The 24985-nt window shown below is 37.1% G+C and overlaps 1 protein-coding gene across 1 annotated transcript in view; it reads left to right on the forward strand.

The window, feature by feature from the left end:
• Positions 1-1411: 1411 nt before the first annotated feature.
• The window catches only part of LOC129240071 (motile sperm domain-containing protein 2-like), a 49193-nt gene continuing 25619 nt past the window's right edge, over positions 1412-24985 (forward strand). Inside the window, exon 1 of the mRNA XM_054875541.1 lies at positions 1412-1684. Coding sequence (XP_054731516.1) covers positions 1594-1684 — 91 coding nt within the window. The 5' untranslated portion in view covers positions 1412-1593. The remainder of the gene's footprint in view (positions 1685-24985) is intronic.

A 24985-nucleotide genomic window follows, 5' to 3' on the forward strand; every position in this document is an offset into this window, starting at 1 on the left:
ACATCATCCATTTCGAGTCACTCAACATGTAAATGAGACTCAATAATTTATCGCTTTGATTGCATATCATTAAAAATATAAACAAACATAACAAATACATACAAAAAAACCTTCGCAACGAACTTCACTCCGCCATAGGCATGTTATTATTGTAGTTATTATATTATGAACGCGTTCTGTGACTAATGAGACACACAATCAGCAAAGCGAGCACCGCAAATAAGTGTATTCATAACTGCAACGGGTGGGCGCTCACTGAACGTCAATCGGCTGCAGTGCTTCTATGACCGCCCCTTAGTAAAATGGGCCGTTTTTTTTTTTGTAACACCAAAAAAAAATATCTGTTATCGAACGCGGCGCTCCAAAATTTACTGCTGCAACATCGAAATCTCCTACGAACTCGGCAAATGACGACAGCAACAGCGAAGGCGAACAAGTGATTCGGAGAGCAAACATCATTGAGCACCTTCAAATGCTCAACCCGTCTCAGTGTGAGCGGATTACTTGTACACGTACTCACTTACACACAGAAAACCGTAAAGTGTGCTCATCGCTCGGAAGCGGGTCGGTGTACCGATTCTAATTGAAAATTCAAAACATGTTTTACTCATTTTGCCGTTTGATCTATTTTCGAATAGTCGTCGGTGCCTACATATGTAGGTATGTATGAACACACTTAGCATAGATTTTTTTGTAGGTCGTCGATCGATGTGCATTGTTTTACCATTTATTTTTTTTTGGTATTTTTTTTATGCAACTGCCTTTACAGAATTTGTTTTCGTTTTTTATTTTTTTTTTTAATATTTTTGGCTTCTGACTATTGATTGCGTGTATTGTATTGTGGCGCGTCTGCCGATGTCGGCGACCTCGGAATTGAATTTGATTTTGGCTTTGGCTTCTGTTTTTGTTTTTGTGCGGATAATTCGTATGCATGCATGGACATATTTACCTACATACATTTTATTGATTTCATTCAATCAAATCTACAATACATACATATTTGCATTGCATTAATTAAAATCGAGTGAATCGAGCTCGCGATCGCCTGCCATTGTATTTAACGCTCAATCAGACGCGTGGTCTTATCGAAAAGCGGTTTCGTTTTTGAATTAGAATGACAAATTATAATTATTAATATATGGAATATACAAGCATGCATCGAAGTTCTGCTGAGCAATTTTTTATTAGATTAGATTTCAACGCTATCGCCGCGCTTTGATAAGCGAACACTTTCCGTCACCTAAAGTCGAACATTTGAGTGAATCGCAATGGTTTCGGTTGTATGAATTCATTTACGTTGTTGTACAAATAAGGCATATGAGACATTTTCACTGTAAACATTTTATACAATTGAAAAGAATTGAGAATACAATTGAGTTGTGACAAATGTTTTGCTCCGAGTCCACAGTATATTTTTGGCGTTGAAACGTTACGGATACCGCCAACGGAAGTGCAGTGAAGATTTTTCTAGTGTTTCAGTGTTTTCGCTAAACTACCTGATTCGGCCGGTAACCTAGAAAACCAAAGTGATTTTTGTTTTTCAGTTTTTTTTTATTTGTAATTAAACGATAATTAGACACGAAATATTTAAAAATGCCAATCAAAGTGCCATCACCCACACAAGCGCAAGTTGACGAGCTACGAACTTTATTCAACGAGAAGTATGAACAAAACCCACCAAATGGTAAGCAACTACAAAAATGTAGGTATTTTAAATACTGGCAAGGTGTAACGATAATAAGGTGATATCGATAACTTAACCTTACTTTTGCGGCAGGTCTTTGCAGGTCATGCGTTTAAAGGTATTAAAAAGTTGTATCAATAACACAGTCCTGCGAGGGTGAGTTTCTAGAATGGCTGTACTTGTTTCTTGTAGTTTTATGCGCTGAAAACGAATCTGACCTTCAAAATGCTCCATCACGTCAGGATTTTTGGTAAATGAGACGTTATACCCAACGTATACGTAACTGAAACTGTTAATTTCAAAATGTCATAACTTTTTTTTTAAAAATCGTACAATAATTTAAAAAAATGGGTTTTAAAGCTAAAGAGTTGTACTATGCGACCTTTTCGTCGATAATTAAAAAAAAATTTCTATCCCAAAAAAAATTATCAAAAATGGCTAAAATGGCCATTTTTTTACCTTTTAGGCTTCATTTACCAAAAATCCTGACGTGATGGAGCATTTTGAAGGTCAGATTCGTTTTCAGCGTACTACAACTACAAGAAACAAGTACAGCCATTCTAGAAATTGAAAAAAGTTAAATTTCGCAGGCCTGTGTAATAGTTTGCAATTCGGAGTGTTTGTTTTTCACCTGATTTAAGTTAAAAAAGTGTTACCAGGCTTTACATTGCCCTAGAATATGCCGATATTTCGCTTATTATTGTGTTTGGAAAGTCAAAGTGGAAAAATAATTCTATATGCATAACACATGGGCTGAAAAGTCCCGAGCCTAACAAAGAAAACACGGTTTTCTTTTTTTTGCTTGACTTGTGAACCAGGTCGTTGTCTTAATGAAAAAACATTGTTTCTTTACCATTTACGGACGTGTCTTTGCAATTTCGACCTTCAAAGGTTCCAATAACGCTACATAATAATATTCACTGTTGATGGTATTTTCCTTCTCAAGATAGTCGATGACATTTATGCCAATCACATCCCAAAATACCATAACTTTTCCCACCATAACTGCCCATTATTGAGCTTTCGGGCGCTTTGGACGTGGTTCACCAGTTGTGGTCCACTCAGATGACGATTGTTTTGATTCCGGGATGAAATGATGGATTCATGTTTCATCCATTGTCACATATCGACGGAAAAATTCCATGGAAAAATTCCATTTTATTACGTCAAACACGACCAATCACTGCTCAGAACCATCAACACGTTCTTGTGCTTGATTAACAGTATGCAAATACGGCATCCACTTTAAACAGAGCTTTCTCATAGTCAAATGCCCGTGCAATGTAAACCCAACTCATTCTTTTGATACTTTTTCAATGTCAGCTAACTCACGCAACTTCCCTTTTCGATCATTTCAAACGATTTTTTTTATGTCAGCCCAAATCCTTTTTGAGTCGGATGAAGAAGAAATACTTCTGGTAAGTTTTTGGAAGCAGCGGATTTTAGACTTTTAGGCCCGGCGCCTAAAAAGTGCATTGCATTTTTTGTACAAGAAAATATTTGATTGTACCCGACTGCGCTTGAAATCATGCCAGGCGTTCTGCTTCTTAGTTCTTAATGTTGAAAGATCGCTGTTCCACCACAAAGGAGCAGGCTTGATCGGCTTTGTTGTGGAAAGTGAGATGGATTGATTTGCTGAGGAATGGATTATTTTTTGGATGTTAGAAGTTTCTTGGTTGATTTTAGATGATATAGGGAAAGAACAAGAGAGAGTTTCGCAAGCAGACTCAAGTTTGAACCAGTCCGTTCGGTTAGTTTTGAAATAGATTCTGGGTTTGAAAAGGGTTTGGGGGCGGTATAATAGGATTTTGGAGAAGATAGGCAAATGATTACTACCATGAAGATCGTCAATGCAGACCCATGATACTATGGAAGAGAGGGATGCAGAACAAAGGGTAAGGTCAATATGTTTAAAGGATGAATGAGTGGAAAAGTGGGTGGGAGATCCATCTTCAACTGTTCGACCTTTTGAGTTGAAGGGAACGGACCCCCAGAGAGGCCTCCAAGCATTAAAATCACCAGTTACAATAAAGGGGTGTGTTGTTCGGTCAATTGGCGGCCCGCAAATTAAACAATATTCGAGTCCTGGTAGTTGTAGGCTGAAATCTTTATTTTTACAATTAGTTCAAGTTTAATTATAAAAAAAATATATAAAAACTTACATTTTGTTCGCTTGCGGCGCCTGTGCGCTCGAACAATGTAGAAATCAAAAAGAATGAATTTGACATTTGGAAATGACAAACAGATGAGTGCGATGGGTTGCCATCGCACTTTTCGCAACAAGCGTGAATGTAAATTTTTAAATGAATGAATTTCGCAACAAGCGTGAATGCAAAATTATGAACGAATTTCGCAACAGGGTGGGTAGACGAAGGAATTAAGTTGTTGAAATCTGTTGCGTAAATCGATTGATTAGGAGGGAAATAACCAGTGTAAAATTAAAAGATGAAATTCTTTTTGATTCTTTTTTAATTCGTTGTTTTAAAAATAACAAAAGTATCACAATAACCCACGAACTAATCAATAGAATATCATGAAACTTGAACAGCTGTATTTTAAGATTAGTACTAACTGAAAAAAAGGTGAATGTAATAAATCTACTGCCATCTATGTATTGGGCTCTGGACTCTTCAGCCCATGTGTTAAATGAAGTTGGTTTTAAAGAATGTTTACGAGAATAACAAAGGTGATTTTCTGGAAATTGACTATGGTAGTGTGAATTTTTCATGCGAGGGCTATAAAAGACATACACTATGTAACAATCACTCGTAGGAGAATAATTACAATAGGCATCATTTTAAATAGGCATCGAAATGGCAATAAACACCGCTCTACTGGCAACACCTTCTTTTGTTACACCTTGTTAAATACTATTGGGAGGTTGAATTAGTTTTAAAGGTTTTTTTCGAAGATTTGGGGCTTTATTGTGAAAAAACGGTACAAAATATTTTATTCGAAGTATTGGCCATCGCTAGCTACAACTTTCGCCCATCTTTCGGGCAATTTCCGGATGCCGTTTCTCCAAAATTCTGGCCGCTGCTTGGCTATCCATGACTCAACCCATATTTTGGTAGCCTCGTACGAGGAGAACCGCTGGTCCGCCAAATCGAGACTCATATGCCGGAACAAATGATTATCGGAGGGAGCTATGTCTGGACTATACGGCGGGTGGGGTAACACTTCCCAGCCAAGCGTTTTAAGGTATTTTTTGACAGGTTGAGCAACATGCGGCCGAGCGTTGTCATGTTGCAAAATAACCCTGTCGTGCCTTTTTACCGTTTCCGGCCGTTTTTCTTTCAATGCCCGGCTTAAACGCATCAATTGCAGTCGGTAACGATCCCCCGTGATTGTTTCGCCCGGTTGGAGCAGCTCAAAATATACGACGCCGACCTCCCACCAAACCCCATGATTTTTTGCGTTTTGGGTTATCGTAGTGGATCCATTTTTCGTCGCCAGTCACCACCCGATGCAAAAAACCCTTCCGATTTTGTCGCTCGATCAGCAATTCGCACGTAAAAAATCGCCGTTCGACGTCGCGCATTGGATCATTCCCATCGCTTTTAGACGCTTGCAAACGGTTGATTTATCAACGCCCAATGATTCAGCAAGCTCTTCTTGGGTTTGGCACGAGTCCTCGTTTACCAATTCCCCCAATTCCGCGTCCTCGAACTTTTTGGGCTGGCCAAGACGCTCCTTGTCTTCGGTGTGAAAATCACCACTTTTGAATCGTCGAAACCAGTACTCACATGTTGAAATCGACGGAGTATGGTCTGGATAGGCCTCCTGCAGCAATTCACGGGCTTGGGCTGCATTTTTTTTCAAATTGAAGCAGAAAAGCAAAGCTTCCCGCAAATTGCGTTTCGACGGCACGAAAGTTGACATACTCGGAGCACGAAAACACTGCGTTGTTTATACTTCAGCGAAATGACAGATACTGATAAATAAAGCCTAGGGATGAGGCTTTGTCATGAATATATATTTAGTATTGCCAACGCGATAAAGTGATAAATAGCGCCCTCTGTGTGTCACCTTTAAAACTAATTCAACCTCCTAATACTGTTCACATATATACAGGGTGCCCACGGTATTTGAGGACAACTTGTGAGTAAAACTAATAAGCTTTTATTTTGAACAAAAGTTAATGAAACTTGACGCAGTTTTTACACATCATTAACTTATTATTCGAATATATGTACATAAAATCATTCAATAAAATTTCCATTAGCTGCAATAATTCCCTCCTCGAAATAAGAAGCCACTTATGCCATGAAGCAAATCAAATATTAGTTTGGGAAAAAAGAAATCCATTATTTTCTCGGTCGAGGGTTGTAGTGATCGATAAAAATCGATCGTAAAATGTCGATCAAACAATTTAAAGTTTATGCTCGTTGTCATTCATTTGTTGTTCTTTGTTTATTCCATTCAGTTGTGTTCAGGGTGTTAACAATGGACGCCAACAAATGGGTCTGGGGAATTGGAGGGCCATAAGGTCAGTGTTATGTGATCATGGAAATTTTCAGCCATCCAATCTTGTGTAGCCATGGCTTTGTGTGAAGGAGCAGAGTCTTGCTAAAAGATGTATGGGATGTCACTGTGCAAACTATCAATCCAGGGTTTCACTACAGGTTCTAGAACCTCGGTATATGCAGCAGCACTTACTCGAAGTCTTTGAGTATAAGTAAATAAGTGTGATGGTATGGCATGTCCTTTATTGTTCCCTTACACCATAACAGTGGCTGGAAATCTTGTATGACAACAGGAACCTCATTGATTTTGAATGATCCTCGTCAATCGTCGTTTGCAATCGTTGAATAAATTCTGCAGATCGGACAGTGTCAGAACATTCCGCACGCTTTTTGCGTTTTGCAATAGATTCTGCATCGCCGCCTGACGCTTCCAATTAACGGCGCACCTTATGAACGAATGAACCGGCACACTTAAGAAAATTAGAGGTTTCTAAATTGGAGAGATTTGCTTATATAGCCACGATAACGGCATGTCTCTTCATTTCTTGAGTTAAGTTGTAGTCCTCTATGGCTTTTCTGAAAAAGAAAAATAGTGCGAAAAGATAAAGAATGCAAAAAGAAGAATAAAGGTTTCGGGAAGTTGTAGCCACACATATGCATGTACCCAACTACCGTATGCACCCTGTATTTATTTATTGGATTTATGATAGATGACGGAATTGTACATATGTATGTCTGTACGTTTCAAGAGACTGTATAAATTGAAAAGGTAAACTTTAGTACCCAGGAAATTGCAATTTTACGATAGACTCAATGCTTATTTATGCATATTAACAATAGCTTTATTTTAATTGTGTGTTTCAAATGTACGAGCGTTGCAGTTGAAATTTGTGGTTTAACAATGCAAAAATGGACATTGGTGCTTGAAAACGGTTTTATTGTTTTCCATTTGCGACTTTTGAAACACTTTAACCAATTGCGTTTCCAAGGCGTTTACACCCTTTTCACCACAAGATGATCATGCAACATCTTATCGATGCTCATCATACTAAAACCCAAGTTGTGAAAACTAAAAGGGCTTTCCAATAACAGGTGTTAGGTGTTAAACAGGAGAGATGATTAACAATTTTTTATGACCGGAATTGGATGGTATTAATCTGGACAACGTTTATTTTCAACAAAACGGCGCTACGTGCCACACAAGCAACGAAATTATTGATCTTTTACGGGAAAAAATTTCCGGACCGTGTTATCTCTCGAAGAGGTGATCACAATTGTCCACCGAGATCTTGTGGTTTAACACCTTGTGACTATTTTTTTTGGGGCGACGAGAAAGAAAAGGTCGATTCAAGGCCTCAAAGATGGAATTCGTGAGGCTATCGAGGACATAGGGCAGTCTCTTTGCAAGTCGGTTATGGAAAATTTCATAAAAAGAATATTGTCCTGTAAGCGTGATGTTGGTGGTCATTTGCCTGATGTTATTTTCCACTATTAACGGCATACCTTCCTCTTTATAATAAAATAAACATCCGATCATTTATATTAAAAAATAACATTTTTCTTTGAATATCAAAATAACACCTCTTATTGAAAATCTTCAGTAACGAAAAAAAAATATTCACTATTTGACTCCAATTTTTTTTAAGAGATGAAATTTTAACGAATATACCTTTTTTACCACAAGAGGGTCAACAAAATCTTATCGATTCTTGTCATACTAAAGCGCAAGGCAGCCTGAATTTCACGGTTCTGCTCAATCATTTCGCCCACAGCATCGGCACAGGAAATGTGCTTGGACGACGTTCCTGGGATTCAGCGGTGAGCGAACAGTGGCCACGAGAAATGTCGAAATTGTCGAAAATAATCTGACAAAAATATTCACGGCTTAAATTAATTTTTTTAAGGAGATACATTTTTAAGGTTTTTTAATTAATTTTAATTGCGTTTGTGATAAAATTTGTCAAACTTTCCAATACAAATGTCAGATGGCGCCTGAGAGGCCCAAGACCAGAAATATAAATAGCAACGCTCGTAAAACTATCGCAAGAAAGAGATTGTAAAATAAACATCAGGGTTTTTTTGTTGGAAATTAATTTATTGAATTAAATTTTAAATTAAATTATGAAAATTAAATAATTTATTACATTTATTAAAAATTTTACGCATATCGCATCCGCCATAGCTGAGAGTTCGAGTGAGATGTATTGCAACAGCATAAACATTCCCCATACATACAGGGTCCGGCACTCGAACTGTAACTAAATTCAGACCGCTCACGCAGCTGATGCACGGATATCAGCTGTCTGTTAGTTGGCTAAATTACAGTCCAGAAAAATGTTTATAAGCGCGCGGAAGCATTTTGCCGAGAGCAAAGGCGAAAAAAGAAAATCAATAATGGATTTCAAACGTAATCGTGTGATTGCATTCTATTTGGCTGGTAAATCACAACCAGCGATGGTTCATGAGCTCGAGCACATTAAAGTAAATAAAGTTACGTCAGATGGTTTGAAAAGACGTCACGTCAAATGGTTTGAAAAGTGAAGAAGCGACTTGAGCGAAATCCCCGACAAAGTGCCAATCAAATTGCGAAAGAACTGAAAATATCTGACCATAGCATCCGCCGCATACTAAAAAATTATCTTAAAAACAAGCCTTACAGGATCCAAAAGATTCAAAAGGCGCATGATCTCACACCAAAGCAGCAACAAGTCAGACTGGAGAGAACGCAGGAGTTGCTTCGCTTGGACGAAAGCGGTCAATTTCCGAACATTGTGTTTTCTGACGAGAAAATATTTCAAATTGAGCAATACGGTAACTCCCAAAACGATAGCGTTTATTTGATCGACTGTTCATACGAGAATTTGAGTCATCGATTGGCCACCAGGAGGCTCCACCCACCACAGGTAATGGTTTGGGCCGCTGCAACAGGAGATGGGCGCTCTCCAATCGTTTGCCTCGAGCTTGGCGTCAAGGTAAATGCGAAATATTATCGGGAAAGTGTTCTGGAAGTTGTTTTGAATCCGCGTGCACACAAACATTTCGGTGGCAGACCATGGACGTTTCAAAAGGACTCGGCACACTGCCACAAAGCTCGCGTGAAGCAAGAATGGCTTAAAAACAACCTTCCGAACTTCATAACGCCCACAAAATAGCTCTCAAATTCCCCAGACGCGAGTCCGAGGGATTATTCTCTTTGGGCCATTTTGGAGAGCAAGCACCGAACTAAAAGATTCACCAGTCTTGAGGCGCTGAAAAAAGCCATTGTCCGCGAGTGGGCCAAAATACCTGCAAATTACATTCGGGCAGCTTGCGATTCATTCTGGACCATCTCAAGGCCATAGCCAAGCAAAAGGTAGTCATATCGAGCAAAAGTAAATTAATTCTTAATTTTGTATTATTTTCACACAGTTTTTACTTTGTATTGAATAAAAGTAAATTTCCACATTAAATTTATGACCTTTTTATTTGATTATACTTCGAGTGCCGGACCCTGTATACGGGGAATGCTGCTGAAGTGACAGTCCCTGACCGGATATAAATCCAGCTCGTTCCGGTTGGGTAGAATTGACTGTCGGGGGAACGTTGCCATAGTAGTTGTCTCGATAGTTGGTCGTAGGTCACGCTTAGCAGACAATGAAAAACCTCCGAGCGTATTTCCTCAATTAAAAAGCTTCTCACAAAAAACCTACTTCCTTGCGAGTTGCAAAAAGGAGCTTGGGTAAAAACTGTTCACACTGATGTAAAGGGTGGTTAAATTTCAAGGGCCAATGTTGAATGTGAACTACACCTAAACGTCAACGACACCGTTGGACTTCTTTCTTTGGGGTTATTTGAAAGAAAAGGTCTACGTCGATAAGCAAGCAACAATTCAAGAGCTAAAGGATGAGATAATTCGGCACATTTACGGCATATAACCTCAATTATGCCTCAGCGTCATCGAAAATTTGGACCATCGGAGGTATGCCACCGAGGCCGCGGCGGCCATTTGGCCAATATTTTGTTTTATACGTAATTGAACCATACCGATATTATCATAATAAAGAGAAATGATAATAATTTCTTAAAAAAATTGTATTATATTCCAAATCAACACTGGCCCTTGAAACTTAACCCCCCTTTAGATAAGGAACTATTTGCAATTGGTGGTCTTTGGAGGTGTGCCGCCAAGGCCGCGGCGGCTATTTGACCGATATTCTATTCCATGCGTAATTGAGCCATACAAATATTATCATAATAAAGAGAAATGATAATAATTTCGTAAAAAAATTGTATTTTATTCAAAATCAACACCGGCCCTTGAAACTTAACCACTCTATGTAATAAAATTAAGCCGCTTCCCTTTCGTTGATAATTTATTTAAATTATTTTCAACAACTTAGCTTTCCATGAACTTCAATAATCACTTCGCTAATGAATATTAATTCGTTATTTCTAAATGCAATTGCTCATTCATATATACATACATACGTCAGTTTCTTATTATGACTAATTCTGAATTTCGAAAATTCAAATGCTGAAATATTCACTGTAAACTGTTCACTGTAAAAGCAAAGCAGCAGATCAAGGAACAGGAGTAAACCCATATTGCTCTGCTCTATGCTCCAACCTGGAACTTTAGAAGTTGATGACGATGTAGCTTTGCAATCGATTGCTTTAATCAATTTCTTTCTGGGTTTTAGTTTTCGTTATTTGAAAAACATTTATAGTATATTTAATAATTTTTTTTTTTGTTTAGCAAATAATCCGCATATTTTGCGTGTGAAAAGAATATAGAAAAAAGCATTATTATAAACACAATAACATAATCAATCTAATTTACTACATACTTTCAAAACATAGGCTTTAGGCTTTACACTAAAGCCTTCCGGAAATTATTTTTACATTATTTTACCTTCGAAACAAATTGCAAAATTTCTTATCCAATCGAAACGAAGTTCAAGTGCATTTATTTCTACAAAATTACTTGTTTATGGCCTTTGACAAAATATTTACCGCCTCTAATTGCCTACTATGTATGTATGCATGTATGTACATATACATATGTATAAGCACTTATATATTGAACTTTGTAATACAAATACACAATAAACTAATAGTAGAAAAAAATGCTCGTATCCACAGAGCAGCAAATTGTTTAACTGCACAGTGATTTGGTGCTGAGAAAAACCTTGTGAAATTCCATAGTTTAAAACTAAATGTGTGCATGAGTGTATCGGGTGATTTTTAAGAGCTTGATAAATTAAAATGATAATACAAAACAGAAATTTTGTTGGAATGATTTTGATTATTATAATCTGGTAGTAGGTAGGTTTGGCAGCCGCATCGCACATAGAGACAACGATGCCACTTAGACCACGGAATGGGTCCGTCTGGTAGTAATGTCATGGCATTATGATATCTGGCATATGTCCGCCGCGGCAACGAGTTACATGGTTCATTGGAGCAGTCCAATTTTTTACTATTTAATGGTGGCTTGAATATTGCAAAAAATCGATTTTCAGCGCGCTCTATGGCAAGTGGTTGAGTCGTCTTGTTGGCCACAGATGTCGTCGATATTTAGCTGATTAATTTGCGGAAACAAAAATTCAGTTACGCGTGCGCAAAATGGCTTCTCGATAAGAAGATCGCATTGACAAATCAAATGTCAAACGAAAAATCATCATCATATTGGCATTACAATTGGAGGTGGACCATTGCCTCCTCTACAATACGTCTCTATTCTTCTCTACAGACCACTTTTAATCTATGTTGTGGGATTCGCATCTTACGTGTGTCGGCTTCTACATTTTGCAACCAACCTCAGGGGGCCGACATCCCTTTCTTGCTTCTTTAGTATTTGCTTCAAAAACTTGTTTGGTCACTCTTTCGCTGCTCATTCTTAGGACGTGCGCAAGCCGCAGTAATCTTTGCGACCCTATAAGTCGCATTACATTTCGTCCCGCGATTAAAACACTGAGCTCGTTGTTCTACCGTATACGGTAAGTACCGTCTTCTAATCGTAGAGGGCCGAATATTTTTCTGAAATTTTTGTTTATCAAATTGCATTGGTAAACTCACATTATTAACTTTGAGGACCCATGTTTGACAGCCGTAGGTGAGAATCGGTCTTATTATAGTATACGAGTGGTGCCTTTTATATTTCGGGATTTGGCAACCCTGGTGTTGGAATCTGGCAACTGACAGCTGTATCGCAAAGTTTGACATTTTTTGGCTTTTACGTACTCAGAACGTTTTGAAATACCAGCGCTATTTGTGTTGTTTACAGTAACTTAAAAGATTCATCTCGGTCCAAAAATGGAATTAAATCGTGAGCATTTTCGTGCGATTATTTTTTACAACTTTCGACGTGGATTCACTCAGCAACATTGCATGGATGAAATTAATTCATTTTTTGGCGATGAAGCTCCATCAAGGACCAGTGTTTATCGATGGTATGGTGAATTCAATGGTGGTTGTAGTTCACTCCAAGACGAATTTCGTGAAGGTCGTCTAAAATCAGTTGTTGTTCTGAAAACCATTGATGCTGTGCGCGAACTGATATTGCAAGATCGTCGTGTGACCTATCGTGAGATTGAGACGATCTTAGGCATTAGTGGGACCAGCATACATTCAATATTGCATAAACATTTGACTGTCAAAAAAATTTATTCGCGTTGGATCCCACACAATTTGTCAATCGCTCAAAAAAAGCTCGTGCCGATTGGTCGAAGGAAATGCTTAAAAAATACGATCGCGGGGTTTCGAAACACGTCTATGACATCGTGACAGGTGATGAATCATGGATTTACGCGTATGAGCCCGAAAGTAAACAGCAGTGACTGTATGGGTGTTTCAAGATGAGCCAAATCCAACAAAAGTTGTTCGCGCACGAAGCACTTCCAAGCAAATGGTCGCCTGTTTTTTCGGAAAATCTGGACATGTCACAACTGTACCACTAGAACAACGCAGAACAGTAAATTCTGAGTGGTACACAACCATTTGTTTGCCAGTTGTCTGCCAGTTGTCTTCCAAGAAATTAGGAAAACCAATCGCCAAAGACGGATCACTCTTCACCAGGACAATACGAGCTCTCACATATCGGCTCAAACAACTGCAGTTTTGAGCACCCAAAACATCGAATTAATGGGTCATCCGCCGTATAGTCCTGACTTGGCACCAAATGACTTCTTTTTATTCCCCTACGTACAAAAACAAACTGAGAGGTCAACGTTTTTCGACACCTGAAGAAGCGGTTGCGGCATTCAGAATGCATGTTTTGGAGGTACCTCATTCAGAGGGGCAAAAGTGCCTCGACAATTGGTTCAAACGCATGCAAAAGTGTATAGATCTTCATGAAGAATATTTTGAAAAACAATAAAGTGATTTTTGATGATTAAAATTTGTTTTTGTTCACTAATCCCGACATATAAAAGGCACCCCTCGTAGTGTACATTTGTCTCTTTTGTTCCTTTGACGTCAATAAAGTCTTCATAAGTTTGATATGGCCAAAGTATTCTCTGTTACCTGCCTGAATACGGTGTTGTATTGGTAGGGACGGATCCTTATTTATGCTGCGTACTACGCCTAAGTATGTAAACTCTTGCATGAGCTCGAAAATATAGCTTCCAATTTTGATGTGACAATCATGAAAATATCGTGCCATGTATTTCGTCTTTTCTTTATTTATCTTGAGACCCGCTGGTCTTGTAGCTTGCACTAGCCGCATGAAAACGTTCTGAAGAGCCCCCCTACAGGTATTTCTCGCAAGAATCACAATGTCGTCAGCGTATGCGCATATTTGTGTCGGTTTATAAAATATTGTGCCAGCTTAATCTACATATTTCGCTTATTTCTGAATGCAGTGTTAAATTAAACAAAAGCGTGAAGCGACAGTGAGTCACCCTGCTTCGCGCCGGATTTCATTTCGGATTCGTCATTCATCATTACTTTAGATATTTCGATTTTCGATATTTCGCCATTTATTATTACTTTAGATTTTGAGTGTATACGAGTCATATTGATCGAATTTATGTATTTTTGTGGTACACCCAGTATTTTTAGAAACTGAAATGTATTAAAAAAATTCGCCAAATATATATAAGCATATATTGAATATTCAACTTAAAATCCAAATCATGCCTAAAGAAAGCCTAATTAATAACAAAAAAATAATAAAAGAAAATATTTGTCGAAATTTATTAATTTCCAAGCCGTGCTCAGACAAGATAAAATAACCTGAAAAGGCAAAAGAAATTTCAATTAATCAATGAAAACGAAATGCACTAAAAGAAATATCAAACCAGTGATTTGAAATAAATATCAAACCAGTGATTTGAAATCTGGACACTGAAAGCTAATGATATATCTGGTTTATATTTGCGATTTGAAAGAACCATAACAAGAAAAAAATTTACGGTCCTATTCGGCTTGAAAACGGCATATATCGCATCCGTTATAACAACGAAATTGAAAACCTTATTGGTGGTGAAAATGTAATTCATTTTATTAAAGCGCAGTGGATAAGATGAATTGGCCACATCATTAGAATGCCCAACGAAAGAATCCAAAAAACGGTGTTTACTTTGCGTCCAATTGGAGGAAGAAAGAGAGGCCGACCTAGAAAGAGATGGCTTGATGACGTAGAAGCAGACTTAAAAGCGATGAACGTTCGTAATTTCAGAAATGAGGCAAGAGAGAGACTGAATTGGAGGAGGATTGTTGATGAAGCTAAGAGAGAGAGAGAGAGATTTGAAATAAAAATAATTTAACTCAATGTAAAAAATAACAACAAAAAGACAAATAAGTATAGTAGCTAACGTAGTAACGGTACAGACAAGTACAGTTCCATGTCGAAATACACTTTTACGTTGGACTATATAAACTCAAATAGGGAATTATGGATTTTCTTAATTTCATCAGTCACTTTCGTGTGACACATCAAATAAATAATAGATAGTACAAGCGGAGGATACAAGAGGAAGGGCTATTTCCTCAGAGCAACTTTGAATAAAGAAGCTACCTATCCGATATAATCGAATTATTATTGCACTTTTTGATTTTTTTCTTATTTGCTTAGAAATTACTTCTAACTACTCACGACTCATTAAATATAGGATTTTTTCCACAGAGACTTTTGTCACCACAGTGCGGCTGTAGCTAGCAGAGTGTAATTTAAGCAGTTAATACTTGCGGTGTGTTAATTTAATTTCGTTTGCTTGTAGCTTTTTACTAGGGTCGCCCGGATTATCCACAATCGTCTATTTTTTTTGTTTATTTCAATTATAATATTATTGTACATGAAATCAACTATTTGCGCCCCCAATGAATTAATAATTGATCCGTTAATAAAAAAAAGTGTAATACTTATTTGAATAGGTGGTGACCCTATGCAAATATATTCCTAAATTTAAACTGTCTCAAATTCCCTTCGCTCGATACCATAATGCAATATTTTTCTTCAATTTTTAGTTTTTTAGATAGCTGGCAGCCCTATTTAAATTTATTTCTGAAACAACGCTTTCAAGAAGAAAGAATCAATTTACAATTGCAACAGCCGTTTGCAAGAATATTTCTAGCTTTACGCTATTTTAAACTTCCTTCACTTAATCCCAATACTGCAATATTTTACTTTATTTTTTTTAACCAATTTTAATTATTGAGTAAGGTGGAGACCCTGTTTTAAAATACTTCTGACTTAAATATTTCTCAAGTCCCTTTCATTTCATACCAATATTGCAACACTCTACTTTATTTATTTGATCAATATTTTTTTTGGATTGTTGGCAATCCTAGTAAAATATTTTCCTAAATTTAAACAGTCTCAAAAAAATATGGTACGTTCTCAAATACCTTTCATTTTATACCAAGATTACAACACTTTACTTTATTTATTTAATCAACATTCATTTTTGTATAGGTGGCAACCCTATGCAAATATATTCCTCAATTTAAACTGTCTCAAACTCCCTTCGCTCGATACCATAATGCAATATTTTTCCTGAATTGGTGGTTTTTTAGATAGCTGGCAACCCTATTTAAATGTATTTCTGAAAAGAAGCTTTCCCAAATACCAGCATTTTCTATGTTATCAAAAAGTTAAAACCCACCGGGCCCCTCTTTATCTATACAAGTATAGAAGTACAGATAGCCCTAACCATGCTCCGGTCAAGTACACATACACACATACACAGTAAAAGCGCATATCGCCGCTAAATTAAAGAGCAATCGCCAACTGAATTTTTGGACTCATGATAGGCCAGCCGACCAAAGTACCAAAGATTATGAAGCCAATAAAACCAAAGTTAATTTATAAGCATTTTCATTTTTTCAATAATTTAATTAACCCACCTCTATGTCAGATACTCCAGTATTGAACGCATACTCGTTACATTCAGCGCCTCCCTAATGAGTAAATCGCTATTAATTTGCTTGCAAGTCAACTGACCCTATAAACGTTTCTATGATCTCTAACATTTTACCTTAATGGCATTTTCAAGAAAATATATGTACATATTTATAGGCGTGTATTCAATGTGTTTGTGTGTGAATTCACTGATTAGCAGAAATAAGTTTTTATATGCATGCAAGGTGCCACACCCTTAGGGCATCGGTTAATTTTAATTTATATGAAAATTATGATTAACTTGCGATGAGTAAAGTAATTATATTTGGTTTTGTTGGATTCGGGTGATTACTAGTACTACATTAATTTTAATTAATTAATTTTTAATCATAATAGCTACCCGTGCTCTATGTATGAAATGAATAAAATTTAATTTTGATTAGTAGTGAATTTCATTGAGTGTTTTCCATGAGAAATGAAAGAAGACTTTCACATTTGTAATTGTTTATTACTTACAGTTCAATCATTTTTTATCGCAATGCAAAAACATTAGCTTATCGGCATTTTCACCTCCTTAGCGGCACCGTCCCACTGCTATAGAGCTGACTTCCAGCACTGAAAATTTGCTCACCAGCCACACTCTACGGAAGTGCAGGTAGATATCGTATTAAGAAAATGTAAAAAAATGTGGGCTTTGGTACCGGTATTCAAAAAATTTTGCAAAAAGTTGATAAAATTGCTTAACAAAAAAGAAATGTTCGGCCGAAGTTTGGCTCTTTTTAATCAGAAGCCAAACCGAAACCTAACTGAAATTTTGTGGCCGAAGTTCGTCGTTCTCTAATCATTTAAAAAATTTGTTTGCATTTTCTTACAAAAAATTTCTATAGCTGTGAAAGAAAAACATAAGTGGGCAACCTTTATTAAAGTCTTCACAATGCGTGAATTGAGATTTGTTACTAACAATAAAGTCATTTTTTCGGTAATACAGAGCTTTCTTATTCATACATACATATATACACATATACGTATTCAAGTTTATAGATTACATTGGTAAGATATCAATCTAGGGTTGCCAAGTAAATTTCTAAAACAATAAATTTACTTCAGTAATTAAACGAAAGCTATGGCCTTGTTTTATAAAATACGGCTCTAAAGGTAATCTATTAAAAACTCTTTATTTGTGCCAAATTAGAGTTTTTATGGTAACATAAAAAAAAATATGTCGACAAAAAAAACCAAAATAATATCTTTAGCTTGGAAAATTTACAATAACAAATATTTTCAATATATTTCTTAACTATGATGTAATAAAGCTTTTTTATTGAGAAGTATCTAAATGCTTCTTCTTCTTGATTGGCGCGATAACCGCTTACGCATTATGACCGAGTTTAACAAAGCGTGGCGCCAGTCGTTGCTTTCTCGTCCTAACCAAGTGAAGCCAAGTCCTTCAGAGCCGGGGTTCTTGTATCCGTTCGGACGACATGACCCAGCTAACGTAGCCGCTGAATCTTTATTCACTGCACTATGTCTATGTCGTCGTAAAGCGTATACAGCTCATTGTTCTATTACCTGCGATACTCGCCGTCGCTAACGTGCAAAGGTCCAAAATCCTTACGCAGAATCTTTCTCGCACTCCAAGGTACACCTCATCGGATATTGTGGACGGTGCCACGCTTCTACACCATACGTTGGGACGTGCATGATGAGAGCCTTATAGGGTTATAGTTTTGTTCGTCGAGAGAGGCCTTTAGTACCCAATTACCTATTTCGTTCAAAGAAGCACTTGTTCGCAACAGAGATTCTACGTTGGAATTCAAGGTTGACACTATTATTGGTGTTAATGTTGGTTCCTAAATAAACGACGTCTCTTACAACCTCGAAATCATAACTGTCAACAGTGACGTGGGTGCCGATACGGGAGTACGCCGACTGTTTGTTTGTTCATTTTGTCCAGTTTGCAAAAGGCAGAACTAACAGCGCTAAATTTGTACGAAATATTTTAGATTTTTTTATACAATTCTCTATAAAATTCAATCATTTCTTATGCATTTTACATAAAAGAGAGTTTCGGAATCAAGTGATCTCAGCTGTAGGCATGTTTTGACAATCAGCTGAGAGCGCTTTTAGTTAGGGATTTGCGCAATGTATGTATTTTCAGTTTTCGACTCCCCTACTACTGTAGTGTCTACATTTTCAATGATAGCTAGGTGGCGATAAATCCCTCGCAAAGCAGTTAACAACCTCCAAGGTAGCCATGAAATGCCTCACATCTCTTAACGAGATGGCTGAGTCATTTCGCCTAAAAACAACATGAGTTCCTGGACATTGTAACATTGAGGGTAACTGTAGAGCCAATGAATTAGCTAGACTCGGCACCAAATTGACCAATTAGAACACAGACAATGACATAGGCATACCCTTACAAACATTTAAGCTACTTATCTTTAGGGAAATCGTGAGGACATGGAATGGAAGCTGGCGTAAGAAAACCACCTGCAGAATCGTTCGACAATTGTGGCCAACTCTCAATACTGAACGCACGGAATCTCTGGTAGACCAAAATAAACACAGTTTTAGCACACTGATTCCAATTATTACGGGAGACTTATTCATATAACAGGCACACCCAGAGAATGGGTGTGAAAACACATGACTTCTGCAAAAGCTGTCTAGATGAGGATAAGAAAGAGACGATCTCGCACCTTCTGTGCCATTGTCCTGCTCTATCCAAACGTAGATTGACCCTTTTAGATAGACAATTTTTTAATGATTTGGAAACCTCAGTTCTGCGCAAATCATTGATCTTCTAAAAAATTTTAAAAGTACATACTGGTTTTAGGAGAGATAAGGACAAGTTCCCCTTTTTATGATTTGGAATATCTCAGTTATGCGCAAATCATTGACCTTCTAAAAAATTTTAAAAGTATGAATGTGTCCACAGGACAACCGCTTTAACCTAATGTAATCTATGTAGTCATATTATTTTTGTGCGTTTTGCACTAAATTCACTCAATTTCTCAAACCCGAATCTATCATATAAATCTCGCTGTAGATTGATTAGTCTTTTCCCATTAAGTGACAGTGGTGGTACTCCTCAGGCTGTATCAGTTATCTTTGAGCTCGTTAATAGCAAAATTGATTGCCCAGCTCTTCTAGAAGCAATACAGTTTAATGTTCCTTGTCGAAATTTTCGACGTTTATCGATATTTCGCGTTGGCTCACGCGTCACTCGTTAGAACGTTGTCTGACTTAATTATCTTTCAAACTTTTTGGATTTGTACCTTTCTGGGATCAAACAGTTCAAATGCAATTAAAAAATTATTTTCTGTGTAACAAATTAAATTTACTTATTGCTGTCCTGATCTCTTCGTGGCGCCGAGGGCCGGTAACAAATCAAACTAATTCGAAAAAGTTTGCTATATTAATTTCATATGCCAAGATTTTATATTCTTAGGCACTTGTATTGCAGTTATGAATTAACCTCTTAAGTGCCTGTTATGAAAATCTGTTAGACTGTGCTGCATAAATCAAATAAAATAAAAATATTATAGCGAGTATTAGAAAGAGAGAGTCTATAAAATGAAAGCCTTATAATGATTCTTGATTTTTGTGTAATTTTGCACACTAGACACTTGCCATTAGACAAAGAGAGGCATACTGGGAAACGGCGCCTATTTTAACAGGTTTATTCCGAGAGAAAGCCTTTGTGGTAAAATTTGTAAATGTTTAATTGAGTTATATATTATATTAACTTTTAGATTTCAGAATTTTTTAAGGTTCTTGAAGTTCTACCTCTCTGAACCCGTCACACTTTCAAAAACTTTCGGCTTAAAAGTGCAAAAAACATGATTTTTGGCTATATTTATGAAGTTATGCAAAATCATGAGATATTGTGTTTTTTTTTATTTGTAAGGTCATCTCAGGAAAATCTCAAAGTGCACCCTTCAAGCTTATTTTTATTCCTAAAAAACCTTTTGAATTTATAAGGTTTACTTACTTACGGTGCAAAAGCAATGTAATGCAACCGACTATGGGAAAAAGACTACGGAGACAAACAAGGCATATTATTTTATATTCTATTAATAAAATCATTCAAATCACAGCTAATCAACAAAAAATACAAAACGACAATATACCAACCAGCGGTGTTACCAGTTTTATGCTACGGCGCGGAAACATGTACAAGACGACAAATGAAAAGAGAAAGCACTGAGAAGACTGTAGAGGAAAATTTTAAGCAAAATACATGGGCCCGTGAAGAAAAAAGGCGAGTGAAGAGTAAGAGCCAATAACGGAATTAATGTTCAAATATCAGAAAAGAGCAAAGTGAAATGCATTAAGTCCCAAAGGGCAGGGCACGTGACGCACATGGAATTGAAAGTGACAAAGGTACAAAACCAAGAAAGACTCCGCAAAGAAGAAGAGAAGAGAATTTTCTAACAATGGCAGTCAGAAATACCTCCTTAAGGGGGCAGATACCTGTAAATTTTCGAAAAAAATTTTTTTTTTCATAAAATGTTAATATAATCCTTTAAGAATATGTCCAAAAAAATTTAAAATGTAAATTTAAGTATTTTTTATATTATAGATCGTCAACCGCGACGACTCTATTCTTTGCGTTCGAGCGCTGGGAGAGGTATAGTTACGTTACCGACTTTAGACGCGCTCTTTTCAAAACTATATTTTTCGAATTGGCGTACACGATAACTCAAAAAGTTATTGACCGATCTCCCTGAAATTTCGCGCACATTTTTTTATGATATTACTTTCTATGTGACATTAAGTTTTCGAAAATTTTTCGAAAAAATATTTTTTTCGAAGCAAAAATAGTAGGAAAATTTGCCCCAAAATTAATTTTTTTTTTAACATTTTATTCCGCGAATTTTTTTCCATTTTTTTGGTTTTTTGTATTGAGGTCACTGACGCCGATGCTACAATGTCCGCCGATTGAGAAGCCCCGCTGCTACCTTCCTGGAAGAATTGAGTGTACATCCGCCATTTTAAATGATTAAAATAAAAAAAAAATTATATTATTTTAAGGGGGAAACCCGGTTTAGGAGGGCGAAATTTTGGTGTACTTCGTGAATTTTTTGAACAAGAAAGGAATAATCAGAAATTGTTTAAACTTGGAGGCTATTTTCAAGCCATTTCCCCCGGAAATAGTGGCATTAGAGCGTCTTGTCCATGGACGATCGCCATCCGAGGACCTTGCTGGTGGGCATTCTTGAAGTGGCCATTTTTCTCCGTAATCAACAATTTTTTTTTTCGTTAACAACATGCTTCCTAAGAATATGAACCTAATAGTGATAAAATAATATTAAAATTGCATATCTTTGTGGCGCTTGAACACAATGCAATTTTTTCATACTATATTTTTTCACCTATTTTGCTTAAAAAAAATATTTTTAAAGGTAATATAATCCCAGAATTAGGTTCATATGAATTAGGATTGAATAAAGAATACTCCGAAAAATTTATAACGATTGGTCGATAACTTTTTGAGCTAGAGTGCCCACCAGTTGAAAAAAAGTAGTTTCGAGAAAAACGTCGTTCTAACTAACGCGCGTTACGGTGCGGAATCGACGGGCAGTCACTTAAGTGCTCATAGAATCGGGAATAATGCGAATTTCGCTTTAAAATTTTTACCACATATTCTTGAGTAGTTATACTAACAATTTATGCAATAACAATAAAGTCGATTTTTTGATAAGTCTAAACTGGTTTCCCCCCTTAATGTATAAATAAACAGTATGCCAATTTTGAAAAAAATATATTGACTTCTTCATTTTAAATAATTTTAATGAAAATCAGGGAAAATGTGGCCGCTTACAGATATCTGTCCCCTTAAAGAAGTCAGCGGAAAAAGTCTGCAATACTGCCTAAGTATTAACACCCATAAAACCAAATTCATGGTTTTTTCAAAAAACTGCTAACAAATCACCAATTCAAACATATATGTATGTATATGACAATCCGATCCAAAGAGTATCCCGATTTAAGTACCTAGGATGTTGGCTAGCGAAACATGACAAATGACATAGAAATTTGCAGCGAGGGAAGCTTTCTTCAATTGCAGGAAAGTTCTTTTCAATAAAAGCTTGTACTTGAAATTACGTCTTCGGTACCTTAAATGTTACGTTTTGTATGTTTTGTTGTACGGTTTGGAGGCATAGATACGAGGGGTGCCTTTTATATGTCGGGATTAGAGAACAAAAACAAATTTTAATCATCCAAAATCACTTTATTGTTTCTCAAAATATTTTCCATGAAGATCTATACACTTTTGCATGCGTTTGAACCAATTGTCGAAGCACTTTTGCCACTCTGAATGAGGTACCTCCAAAACATGCATTCTGAATGCCGCAACCGCTTCTTCAGGTGTCGAAAAACGTTGACCTCTCAGTTTGTTTTTTACGTACGGGAATAAAAAGAAGTCATTCGGTGCCAAGTCAGGACTATACGGCGGATGACCCATTAATTCGATGTTTTGGGTGCTCAAGAATGCAGTTGTTTGAGCCGATGTGTGAGAGCTCGCATTGTCCTGGTGAAGAGTGATCCGCCTTTGGCGATTGGTTTTCCTAATTTCTTGGAAGACAACTGGCAAACAAATGGTTGTATACCACTCAGAATTTACTGTTCTGCGTTGTTCTAGTGGTACGGTTGCGACATGTCCAGTTTTTCCGAAAAAACAGGTGACCATTTGCTTGGAAGTGCTTCGTGCGCGAACAACTTTTGTTGGATTTGGCTCATCTTGAAACACCCATACAGTCGACTGCTGTTTACTTTCGGGCTCATACGCGTAAATCCATGATTCATCACCTGTCACGATGTCATAGACGTGTTTCGAAGCCCCGCGATCGTATTTTTTGAGCATTTCCTTCGACCAATCGACACGAGCCTTTTTTGAGCGATTGACAAATTGTGTGGGATCCAACGCGAACAAATTTTTTTGGCAGTCAAATGTTTATGCAATATTGAATGTATGCTGGTCCCACTAATGCCTAAGATTGTCTCAATCTCACGATAGGTCACATGACGATCTTGCAATATCAGTTCGCGCACAGCATCAATGGTTTCCGGAACAACAACTGATTTTGGACGACCTTCACGAAATTCGTCTTGGAGTGAACTACGACCACGATTGAATTCACCATACCATCGATAAACATTGGTCCTTGATGGAGCTTCATCGCCAAAAAATGAATTAAGTTCATCCATGCAATGTTGCTGAGTTAATCCACGTCGAAAGTTGTAAAAAATAATCGCAGGAAAATGTTCACGATTTATATTAATTCCATTTTTGGACCGAGATGAATCTTTTAAGTTACTGTAAACAACACAAATAGCGCTGGTATTTCAAAACGTTCTGAGTACGTAAAAGCCAAAAAATATCTAACTTTGCGATCCAGCTGTCAGTTGCCAGATTGCAACACCAGGGTTGCCAAATCCCGACTGGAATTGGAAGAAGCAAATGTCTTGGCTACGTAACATAAGAGAGTGGACAGGATTAAGGACTATTGGGCAGTTGGTTGAAGCAGCCCGAAGCAGAGACAATTACTATGACGTTCCCACGACAGTCGGTTCTACGTAACCGGAACGACCCAGATTTATATCCGACCAAGGACTGTCACTTCAACAGCATTCCTCGTATATGCACGGGGAATATTTATGCTGCTGCAACAACAACAATCATAATATTATATATGAAATTTTATAGTTTTGTTCAATGTAAAAAAGAAGACAGAATTATTTATCACATTTGTATTAAAAGTAATGAACAATTTATTACTGTGATCGCTTACATTCTGTATTAAGAATTTGCAAGTAAAGATGAAGATAAATTATATAAATTATATATGGATGACATTCTCAATTGAAAATAAAAAACTATTTAAGAAAAACATCATCGCTAGTAGGAAGATAGGGCGGGAGCGAATGAATGACAGTCCTTGGTCGAATATAAGTCCGGATCATTCCGGTAGGTTAGGTTAGGTTAGCCTGGTTGGCAATAAGCCACGCATAGACCTTTTGGTCCCTAGCGATACCAGATGGAGACAGACCTCTATGAATACCGAAAGTAAACATCATGTAGGATATCAGCGCTTTTGGCGAATCTAAACAGAGCTGGGAGATCCGCTTTTGAGACGTCCTCCAGACCCTCAAACAATGGGGCTCTCAGGCATTTTAAACGCGTTTTTAATAATGCCGGACAAACGCACAGAAGGTGTTCTAAAGTTTCCTCAACATCCTCTCTGCATTTCCTGCATATGTCCGTGTTAGCAATCCCTATCTTGTACGCATGTGCAGCCAATAGATTATGACCTTTTAGCATACCTATGATCTGCAGTCCTTTTGCGAGAGCGTAAGTACGAATTGAGTCAGTTTTTTGTCATTAGTTCTACACATGACTTGATCATTCCGGTAACGTAGAGCTGATTGCTGTGAGAACGGGTGAAAAGTCGTGTTGCAGGCCGATGTACTTAATTGACTTATTTACTGTTACTTGGGTTTTTT

Source organism: Anastrepha obliqua, chromosome 3 (assembly GCF_027943255.1).
Source record: "Anastrepha obliqua isolate idAnaObli1 chromosome 3, idAnaObli1_1.0, whole genome shotgun sequence".
Lineage (NCBI taxonomy): Eukaryota > Metazoa > Arthropoda > Insecta > Diptera > Tephritidae > Anastrepha > Anastrepha obliqua.